Below are 10,688 nucleotides of genomic sequence, written 5' to 3' on the forward strand. Positions count from 1 at the left end.
CTTAACCATTGAGCCATTTCTCCAGCCCAAAATCAGCATCTTAGGGTTACTATTGCCTGCCATGATGAAACACCATGACCAAAAGCAACTTGGGGAGGAAAGGGTTTATTTGACTCACACTTCTGGAAGTAAAGTGGTCACTGTTCATCATGGAAGGAAGATAGGACAAGAACTCAAGTAGGACAGGAACCCAGAGGCAGGAGCTGATGCAGAGGCCATGAAGGGGTGCTGCTTACTGGCTTGCTTTCTCTGGCTTGCTCACCCTGCTTGCCTATAGAACTCAGGACCACCAGCCCAGGGATGGTACCACCCACCATTGGCTGGTCCTTTTCCCCATCAGCTACTAATTAAGAAAGTACCCTACCCCAGCAGTCTGGAGCTTGTGCAGGCTCTGCCTCTGAATGCTCTGTCTAAGATAAAGAATTTCTGGATTGGGCTTCCTTGAAAAACCTCCATGGTCCATGCTTCCGCCAGAAGCCACGTTGCTCTCTCTGGCCCATGCTACAGCTGGGGGTGTGCTGGTGTCTGTGGTCTTGTGCTGCTACTGCAGGCCATGCTGATACTCATAGACTGTGCTGCCACCAGAGGCCATGTGGGCATCAGTGATCTGTGATGCCAACAGAGGCTGTCTCTATAGATGTCCGTGGTCCTTCCTGCCACCCAGGACCATGTTGTGATCCATCTTCTGTGTTGCAGCTGGAGTGCATGTGGATGTCCATGATCCATGCTGCCACCAAGAGCCGCGTTAGTGTCTGTGGTCCTTGATGCCACCAGGGACCATGTTGATATCCATGATCCATGCAGTCGCTGGAGAAACCATGTGGAAGTCCGTGATCTGCTGCTGGCTGTTATGGACCAGGAAGCTTCTGCTGCAAAGGTATCGATGCTTCCAGACTCATCATTGAAAATGAGAGACACTGAAGGCTTCTGCAACATCCCCCCCACACACACCCTACCCTCTCCCCAAAGATATAGTCTAGACAGAAAGCTATTGAAGAGAGTCCTATAAAATTGTGATAAAGATGCCGAAGTGTAGCTCTTTATATTTGATGGCTTCTGGTGGGGTGATGGGGAAGGACTCCCTTATCTTTAAGGTGCTGGCAACTGGGAGTTTGACCATGCTCCAGTGAGTATGTGGGTAACACAAACTGTACCTGGGGTATTGGGAGGGTGCATATGAGTGAGATAGCGGGCCTGGGAGGAGTGGGATGTGAGTGTGGTCAGGGTTCATTATTTGAAATACCCAAATAATCAATAAAAAGATTATGTTGGAGAGATGGCTCAGTGGTTAAGAGCACTGGCTGGGAAGGGAGGATGTGATAGGGGGTTTCCGGGAGGGAGGGAAACAGGGAAAGGGGATAACATTTGAAATGTAAATAAGGAAAATATCCAATGGAAAAAAAGTTAAAAAAATAAAAATGAAAAAAAAAAAAAAAAAAAAACACAGACTGCTCTTCCAGAGGTCCTGAGTTCAATTCCCAGCAACCACATGGTGGCTCACAACCATCTGTAATGGGATCCATCTGTAATGGGATCTGATGCTCTCTTCTGGTGTGTCTGAAGACAGTGACAGTATAATCATATAAATAAAAATAATTCTTTTAAAAATATTGGAAACAAACAAACAAACATCCTACGGGCTTTCCTTTTCTTCCTTTTTTTTTTTTTTTTTTTTTTTGGCTGTTCGAGACAGGGTTTCTCTGTGTAGCCCTGGCTGTCCTGGAATTCACTCTGTAGACCAGGCTGGCCTCAAACTCAGAAATCCACTTGCCTCTGCCTCCCAAGTGCTGGGATTAAAGGCGTGTGCCACCACGCCCGGCTTCTTTTTTTTTTAAGTTAAAAATTCCTTAATTTTTTTATTCCTGGTACCACTATCAAAATTTCCAGGGCAATATACCTGATGTAATGAAAAGAAAAAGACAAAGCTACAACAGATAAAAGACCTCAGGAATGTACATCTAGTTGACACTACATTGCATTAATCAATAGCTGCACTGTTTGCAAACTGTGGCTATGACAATACTGAGCTTTTCTGACTGTGGATCATCATTCCTTCTGTGGCAGACTTTTACAGTTCCTCTAATGCATTTGGGACGACTGTCTCAAAGTAACCCGAAGCTTTCCTGACAACTCCTCCCTCTCTCCTGCTAAGAACTGTAGCCATTTCTGTTTTATTTTAAAACATTCTGCTACCATATCCACCACGTCCACCTCCTGATCCATAGCCACCACCATAGGGACTGCCTGAGCTTCTTCCATCAAAACTGGCCCCCTGCATGGGTCTATAATTTGATTGTTGCTGTCCACTATAATTTCCAAAGTCATTATAGTTCCCACCACCATAATAGTTACCGCCACCAAAATTTCCTCCTTCATTATAACCAGCATAGCCTCCTCCTCCACCACCATATCCACCACCCTGGTTTCCATATCCTGGTCCACCACCTCCATAACCTCCTCTACTACTGTAACCAGGACCACCACCATAGCTGCCACCATCACCTCCAAATCCTTCTTCCACCAAAGTGTCCTCCACGACCCATAAAGCTGCCAGATCCACCTCCGAGACATCTCTGTGATCCAGCAGACTGCATCTCTTGTTTAGAAAGGGCCTTTTTCACTTCACAATTATACCCATTAATAGTGTGGTATTTCTGAACAACAATGTTATCAACTGTGTCATGATCATCACAAGTTACAAAAACAAATCCTCTCTTTTTCCCACTCTGTCTGTCTTCCATAACCTCTATGGCTTCAATCTTGCCATACTTTTCAAAGTCGTCTCTCAGGTTATATTCTTCCGTATCCTCTTTAATACCACCAACAAAAATTTTCTTCACCGTTAAAATGGGCGCCAGGCTTTACAGAATCCTCCCTAGAAACAGCTCTCGTTGGTTCCACCACACGTCCATCATCCTTGTGTGGCCGAGCACACAGTGCAGCATCCACCTCTTCAACACGAGAGTAGGTCGCAACACCAAAGCCTCTGGAACGTTTTGTGTGGGGATCTCTCATTACCACACAGTCTGTAAGTGTGCCCCATTTCTCAAAATGTTCTCTCAAGCTGTCATCTGTGGATTCAAAGCTCAGACCACCAATAAACAGCTTCCGCAGCTGCTCTGGTTCCTTTGGATCACGGCCCTCCATTTTGAGACCAGACTCGCCTCTTCCAACTCGAGTTCAATATGGAACCGAGAGGAAGTGGCTTTCCTTATATCTCAATCTTATGGAGGCTTTTCTTTCTTTCCTGTTTTTGTATTTTGTTTGTTTTCCTTTTCAAGACAGGGTTTCTCTGTGTAGCCCTGGCTATCCTGGAACACTCTGGCCTTGAACTCAGAGACCCACCTGCTTCTGCCCCCTGAGTGCTGGAATTAAAGGCGTAAACCACCACTACCTGACTAAATAAATATATTTTTAAAGTAAATCAAGTATGCAGCCTCTACAGACTTATTGACAGCATCCTGCTGTGACTATGTAAGCGCACAGTAACCTGTTTCCCTTATCTCCACATTACAGATTATTTTTTCCTTTGCAGCCTCCCTCATCATGAGAGCAGGTGACCTATAGCATCAACTGTTTTCTTTCAGAGAAGCGTTCCATGGGAGAGGTACCCCTGAGGACCTCCTTCATGTGGCTGCCATGTGGATGTCAGGAGATGATGCTGGCAAAGCCGCCTGCCAGAGAGACTGACACACAGTGGGCCCTTAAGGCATAGGAGAAGTTATTGTTATGCGATAGCAGGGTGGGGAGTTGCTTATGAATCAGAGGAGCGGATGGCAATGCCTCCTGTTATGGAGGGGACTGAAGCAGGGGCCTGGGGCCTTGCCCCTCTGTGCCACGATGTTGGGGGAACTAATCTTTCTTCTGAGGAGTCTCCACGGGTTCCTTGCTTCTTCTGGCCCCATAGGAGCTGCCTTGGCTTGGTTGATAAGCTTTAAACCCATCTTGTTTGCCTTCCTCCTCCTTCTGCTGTTGCTGAGCAACTGGCTGGTCAAACAAGAACACAATTTGGCTCCCTCCCCACCCCAGGTGAGCAAGAGGTTGCTTAGCTCTAACTAAGGGTTATGGGACTCTCAAGGCTGCACTGACAGGGTGGCTCAGAGAAGGTTGGTGGGGTCAGGATGAAGAATTTTAAGACTCTGAGCTAAGTCTTTTCTCTGTGGTCTCCCCTTGGATGGTGGTGGACTAATCCCTTCAATAACGCTTCTGCTGACTGAGATGTGAAATAGGAACCATACTAGACTCTCCCACACTGTGTTCCATCCTGTTTCAGCCACGCTATCAACTATTTCAAATTAAAAAAAAAAAAACCTTTAAATTGATATACATGGACGTGTGTGTGTGTGTGTGTGTGTGTGTGTGTGTGAAGAGGGGAAGGGGCTTTGATAAGCAGCTTCTCTGGCTTCTACATAGGAAATGCTAGCATCACTTTCCACTTTATTTGCCACAACCTAGAATATCTCCAGATGTTGCCAGATGTTACCTGGAGACAGCAAAATAGCTTCCTATTTAAAAAAAAAAATTGGAGAGATGGTTCGCCCTTTTCTTGCCGAGGATCCAGGTTCAGTTCCCAGCACCTACACAGTGGCTCACAGCTGTCTGTAAGGACCTCTTCCAGCCTCTGCAGGCACTGTATCCACATGGTGCACACACATACATGCAGGCAAAACCACCCATACACATAAAATAAAAGTCATTTGGGACTGGAGTGATAGCTCAGGAATTAAGAGCACTTGCTGCTCTTGCAGAGGACCTGAATTCCGTTCCCAGCACCCACACAGTAGCTCACAATTGCTTGTAAGTCCAGTTGCAGGGGTCTTAAGCCCTCTTCTGATCTCCACAGGCACCCATATGGTGGCTCAGTCAACTGTAATTCCAGGCTCAGGGGATCCAGTGCTCTCTCCCAACCTCCTTGGGCACTGCATGCACAGGTACACACACATACATGCAGGGAAGAACACTCATAAACATAAAGTAAATAAGCCTAAATCTCAAAATAGAAATACTTTTTAAAAATTAAAAAAGGCATCCATGCCGCCGGGTAGTGGTGGCACAGGCCTTTAATCCCAGCACTTGGGAGGCAGAGGCAGGCAGATTTCTGATCTGAGGTCAGCCTGGTCTACAAAGTGAGTTCCAGGACAGCCAGGGCTATACAGAGAAACCTTGTCTCAAAAAACAAACAAACAAACAAACAAACAAACAAACGACATCTGAAGGCTAGGGATATGGCCCAGTAGGCAGAGCACTTGCTGGGCAAATGTGGGGGCTGGAATTGCATGACCAGTACCCCATTAAAAAGCAGGGTTGGCAGAGTGGTCCACCTGTAATCCTAGACTGTAGGAGGCAGAGACAGGATCTGTAGAATAGACTGGCTAGCCAGCCTAGTAAAAGTGGTGAGCTCTGGGTTCAGAGGGAACCCTAGCCTGGAGCCTCTCCATGCATGAATACACACATGCTCACACACATTCTAGCACGAAATCACACACGAACACCATACACACATACATTTGCAAAAAGAAAAAAAAAAAACACTAACACACTAAATACCAAAGTCAGGATTATAACACGGGAGGTGATATTTGAGCGAAGGGACCCCACAGGGGAGAAATAATGTTCACAGAAACTTCAATTATACTCCTGAAATTTCCTTCCTCCCTCTCCCCTCCCTTCCCCCTCCCCCTCCTTCTCTTCTCCCCCCCCCCGCCCCCCCCCCATCGAGCTCCATTGCCAGCACTTTCTTACTTTGCTAAGTTAATAAGAGAAACATGGGACATTAGCATGTTGTTTACCATTTTTTTCCCCACGACTTTTTACTTGGTTTACTGAGGGAGGGTCTCATGTGGCCCAGACTGATCCCCAACTCACTCTGTAGCCAAGCATGACTTTGAACTCCTGATAAACTAGATGTAGTATACACATGTAATCCCAGCACTGGAGAGGTGGAGGCAGGAGGCCTAGGAGGCCAAGGCCATCTTGGCTACATAGTGAGTTTCAGGCCAGCCTGGGCTACATGAGACAGACCCTGTCCCAAAGAATTTTTTTTTTAATTAAAATTTTACCTGGCCTGGAGCAGTTGTTCCGTGTTATAAGGAATTATCGGTATGAATTGACTTTTTTCTTCTCTTGGGGATCCTAGGAGGAGGCAGAAACAACAACAGCTCCAGAAGTCCATCCCAAAAACAACGTCAAAAACAAGGAAGAGTTGGAGAAAATTAATGCTTGCTTCGCCCTCCAGGATAAGGTCCTTGAACGGCTGATGTTCAGTGAGATGAAGCTGAAAGCCTTGGAAAATCAGGTGTTCGTCATATGGAATAAAATAAATCGCCGCCGGTGGAGCAGCAGACAACGGAACTTCTCCAGGAGGAGGCACAGGTCGAGAAGGCATGACTCCACATTCTCCACCTTATCTAAATGTACTACCGTCACCCCCACGGAATGTGACTGAGATGGGCTAGCCTCTGCTGGTGTGATCTTCACCCGGTGTATGAGTTTGGTTTTGTTGTTGCTGCTGTAACAAAATACCCGAGCCTGCGAACTTTATAAAGAAAAAGAGCTTTATTTAGTTCACAGCACTGTAGGTCTAAGAACGTGTGATGCTAGCAGTGACTCTTTGAAGGGACTTCAAAGAGTACTACATTGTGGACGTGTGTGTGTGTGTGTGTGTGTGTGTGTGTGTGAGAGAGAGAGAGAGAGAGAGAGAGAGAGAGAGAGAGAGAGAGAGAGAGAGAGAGATCACTTGGTGAGAAAGGAAGTAAAAGAGAGCTATGCTGCTTTGTAACAACCACTCCTGCATCCAAGATGTAGCTCAGCGGTAGAAAACTTGCCTAGGGTGTACAAAGTCTCGAGTTCAATCTCCAATATTTCAAAAACAAAGAAATCAAAACAATATTCTCTGGCCCATAAGGTTAAGACACTTCAGATCAGATTCTCCTGACAATCTGAGTTCAATCCCTAGAACCCATATTGTTGGGAGAGAGGACTGACTCCTGTAAGCTGTCCTCTAACCTCCACACTTGCCCTGGACCTACACCTGGACACATGGACACACACACATACTAATAAATGAAATGAAAATAGCATACAGCATACACCCTTCTCTTGAGATAACCAATCCAGTCCCAGACTGTTGCCGTGGTGATAAAAACATCACGGTTAAAAACTGCTTGGGGAGGAAAGACTTTATTAAAAACCGCTTGGGGGGAGGGGAAGGCTTTATTTGGTTTACAAGTTACATCATCACGGGAAGCCAGAGCAGGAATCCAGGCAGGAATCTGCTCAAGAACTGAAGCAGAGACCATGGAGGCACACTGCCTCCTGGCTCGTGGTCAGCCGCCTTTAGTTTTTTCTTTTGAGACAGGGTCTCACTGTACAGACCCCATTGTCCTGAAACTCGATCTGTAGACCAGGTGGGCTGCAAACTCTCTGCCTCCTGAGTGCCTGCATTAAAGGATGCGCACCATGTCCAGCCCTTAGCTACCTTTCTTATGAAGCTCAGGCCCCCCATATCCAGAGATGCTACCACCCAGAGGAACCTTGGCCCTCCTGAATCAATTAGCAATCAAGAAAAACACCCATGTCTCGTGGAGACAGTTCTTCACTTGCGGTTCCTTTCAATGACAACCAAGATTAGACACATTGCTCTTGCTAATGACCTGGGTCCAGTTCCCGGCACCCATACCAAGCAGCTCACAGCTGTCTGCAATTCCCGTTCCAGGGACTCCTTTTCTGGTCTCCCTAGGTACCTGCATACAGTGAGGTACACATACTCGCTCAGGTATACACATAAATTTAAAAAAGAAATCTTAAAATTTCCTTACAGTTATGTATGTGTGAATACTAAGGTCTGTGTGCCTGAACCCGCTGACCCATCTTGCTGGCCCTGAATGACACTTTTAAACTTTGTATATGGTGGCTCCTTAGACAGGTTTCTTTTTTCTTTTTTTCTTTTATTCTATTTTATTTTTATTTATTTAGATCTTGTGTGCATTGGTGGTTTTACTGCATATATGTCTGTGGAAGGTCCCCTGGAACTAGAATTACAGGCAGTTGTGAGCCACCATGTGGGTGCTGGGAATTGAACTCAGGACCTCTGGAAGAGCAGCCGGGGCTCTTAACCACTGAGCCATCTCTCCAGCCCCCCCCCCTTTTTTTTTTCGAGACAGGGTTTCTCTGTACAGCCCTGGCTGTCCTGGAACTCACTCTATAGACCAGGCTGGCCTTGAACTCAGAGATCTGCCTGCCTCCCAAGTGCTGGGATTAAAGGCATGTGCCACCACTACCTGGTGTCTTCTTAGACAACTTTCTTAACTCTGTTTCGTCTTCAGATCTTCCTGGAGGGGGTAGATGCTGCACTCTTCCTCCAGTGCCTGGTTAGAGTGAGTGTATTACCACAGTGTCTGTGACAATAGAGTGCCTTCTCCGAGTGACAGCGTAACCTTCCATGGTATGGTTGGCTAGGAATCTCAGCTAGAAACCTCATCTCAGTTCTTCACACTTCTATTTTATGTTCTCTATTCTTTAAAAGACAAACAAACAAACAAACAAAAACAGTGCACACACAGTGCTGGCACACACCTTTAATCCCAGGATTCAGAAGGCAGAGGCAGGCGGATTTCTGAGTTCGAGGCCAGCTTGGTCTACAGAGTGAGTTCCAGGACATCCAGGGCTACACAGAGAAACCCTGTCTCAAAAAAACAAAACAAGGGGCTGGAGAGATGGCTTGGCAGTTAAGAGCACTGGCTGGTCTTTCAGAGGACCTGCACAATTTCCCAGCATGCACGTGGGAGTTCACAACTGTCTGTAACTCCTGTTCCAGGGGGATCTGACACCCTCACAAAGACATACATTCAGGTAAAACAACAACACATATATACATATATAATATTTATACATATATGTACACATATATTTACACACACACACATATATGTACATATATACATATGTTTTTATTAAAACAAAAAAGAAAACAGTGTCTTGCCTGCCTGCGTGTATATACACATACCACCTCTGTGTCTGGTACCTGTAGAGGCCAGAAGGAGGCCTTGGGTTTCCAGGAACTGGCATTACAGATGGTTTTAGGCCTCCATGTGGGTGCTAGGAATTGAACCCAGGTCCTCTGGAAGAGCAGCTGGTGCTCATAACCACTGTAAATCTCTCCAGTCCATGTTTTGAATGCTATATTCTTGCATAGTATTTTAAATAAATGAAAGAGACATTGAAAGTTATCAATGGAGCCAATGGAACCAGCTTGGTCTGTAGCGCACTTCTTGACTATTCATGAATCCCCATATTCAAGCCCCAACATTGTATAATTGAGGTGTGTAGGTTCATATTTGTAATTCAAGCACTGGGGAGATGGAGGCAAGAGAATCAGGAGCCCAGGGTCATCCTTGGCTACCTAGTGTCTTTAAGTCTAGCCTCTCCAAAAAGAAAAAAAAAAGTCTTATAATACATCCAAACTGTGTTATGTTCCAATAGAAACCTGTCTGTCTACTCAAGCCTGTGAATACTGAGTTAAAAAGCAAGAAAGCTGGGCTCAGAGGTGACTCAGCAGTTAAGAGCACTGACTGCTCTACCAGAGGTCCTGAATTCAATTCCTAGCAACCACATGGTGGCTCACAACCATCTGTAATGGGATCTGATGCCCTCTTCTGGTGTGTCTGAAGATAGCAACAATGTACTCATATACATAAAATAAATAAATCTTTAAAAAAAAAAAAGAAAAAAGAAAATTGAGTGAGACCCTCTAAAGGAAGGTAGGTAGTCCTATGTCTGAGACCTGGTGAGCAGAGAAAGCTTTGAGTGAGTTGTGCAAAGAGTGGGCACAACCCCGACTAAATGTGTATTGTGTGACAAGGTCACAACCATGTCAAGGACCCCAGTGCTTCAGACCCACAGGAACGTCAAAGTTTCTCCCAACTCCCACAATATTAACATCAGGTGCAAAAGCTAGCAACTGCAGCTTCTTCTTGCTGTTTACAGAGGCTCACAGAGATCTCATACTGAGACATGCTAACTCCTGCCCCTGTGCTGTGGGTACTACACACATTACCTACAGGTTCAGGGTTGGTGTTGTGTAGTTGCTACAGCTCCAATCAGTGTGCACCGAATCACCTGACCCTCACTATTCTATGTTCCCTCAGCACCTTTGTCTGGTTTGCAGGATCAACCCAAGCAAGGCATAGCAGTTGTCCACAGACGGTCCCTATAAAAGGCCCAGTCTGGCCTCTTGCCTCTCTTGGCTCCTGTCTCATGACATCATCTTACCCTCTTGCACACAATCCCACCATGATTTAATTTACTACCAATGTGACATGGGTGAAGGGCTCTTCAGAGCCAGCGCTATGCTGCTTGGACTTCTGAGTCCCAAATCATCAGCTAAACAACCTTTTTATGAAGTATCCAGTCTCTGGTATTTTGTTATAGCAACAGAAGATGGTCAACCCATTGCTCTTTAAAAGGCCAGTCAGAGCATACTAATCCCGTGCTCCAGAGTCTTTGAAGACTCCCCTCTCCCTTAGAGGGACGTCCTGAGTCCTTCCCCTGCCTAGAAGGTTCTACATGACTTTCCTGACTTTGCACACCTTGATCGTTGTCTACTAACTGGCTCCTTGCTTGGTCTGTTCAAGCCACTGGATATCTTGCTTTTCCCTGTAACCACAAGACATTTGAAAAGAAAGGTACCA

General features: G+C 45.9%; 1 protein-coding gene and 1 pseudogene across 2 annotated transcripts; one reads left to right on the top strand and one right to left on the bottom strand.

Moving 5' to 3' along the window:
* Window positions 1-432: 432 nt before the first annotated feature.
* On the top strand, window positions 433-6,621 carry Tex46 (testis expressed 46). Of its 2 annotated transcripts, none has more exons than XM_011250327.3 (2): window positions 433-877; window positions 6,137-6,621. In XM_011250327.3, exons 1-2 carry the CDS (start codon window positions 725-727, stop codon window positions 6,443-6,445), a joined length of 462 nt encoding a protein of 153 aa, XP_011248629.1. In that variant the 5' UTR covers window positions 433-724; the 3' UTR covers window positions 6,446-6,621. The 2 variants fall into 2 exon arrangements, with proteins under 2 accessions (XP_011248629.1, NP_080576.1); NM_026300.2 differs by lacking the exon at window positions 433-877 and adding an exon at window positions 3,779-4,029 and having other exon boundaries at window positions 6,137-6,555.
* Window positions 2,161-3,206, bottom strand: Gm12986 (predicted gene 12986; annotated as a pseudogene).
* Window positions 6,622-10,688: the final 4,067 nt, after the last annotated feature.

Source organism: Mus musculus, chromosome 4 (genome assembly GCF_000001635.26).
Source record: "Mus musculus strain C57BL/6J chromosome 4, GRCm38.p6 C57BL/6J".
NCBI classification, from domain to species: Eukaryota; Metazoa; Chordata; class Mammalia; order Rodentia; family Muridae; genus Mus; species Mus musculus.

Coding starts and splice junctions, on each gene's coding strand:
- Tex46 (NM_026300.2), top strand. CDS start 3,841: ATGTTGGGGGAACTAATCTTTCTTCTGAGGAGTCTCCACGGGTTCCTT. Junction 4,030..6,136: donor TGGCTCCCTCCCCACCCCAG/GTGAGCAAGAGG, acceptor TGGGGATCCTAG/GAGGAGGCAGAAACAACAAC.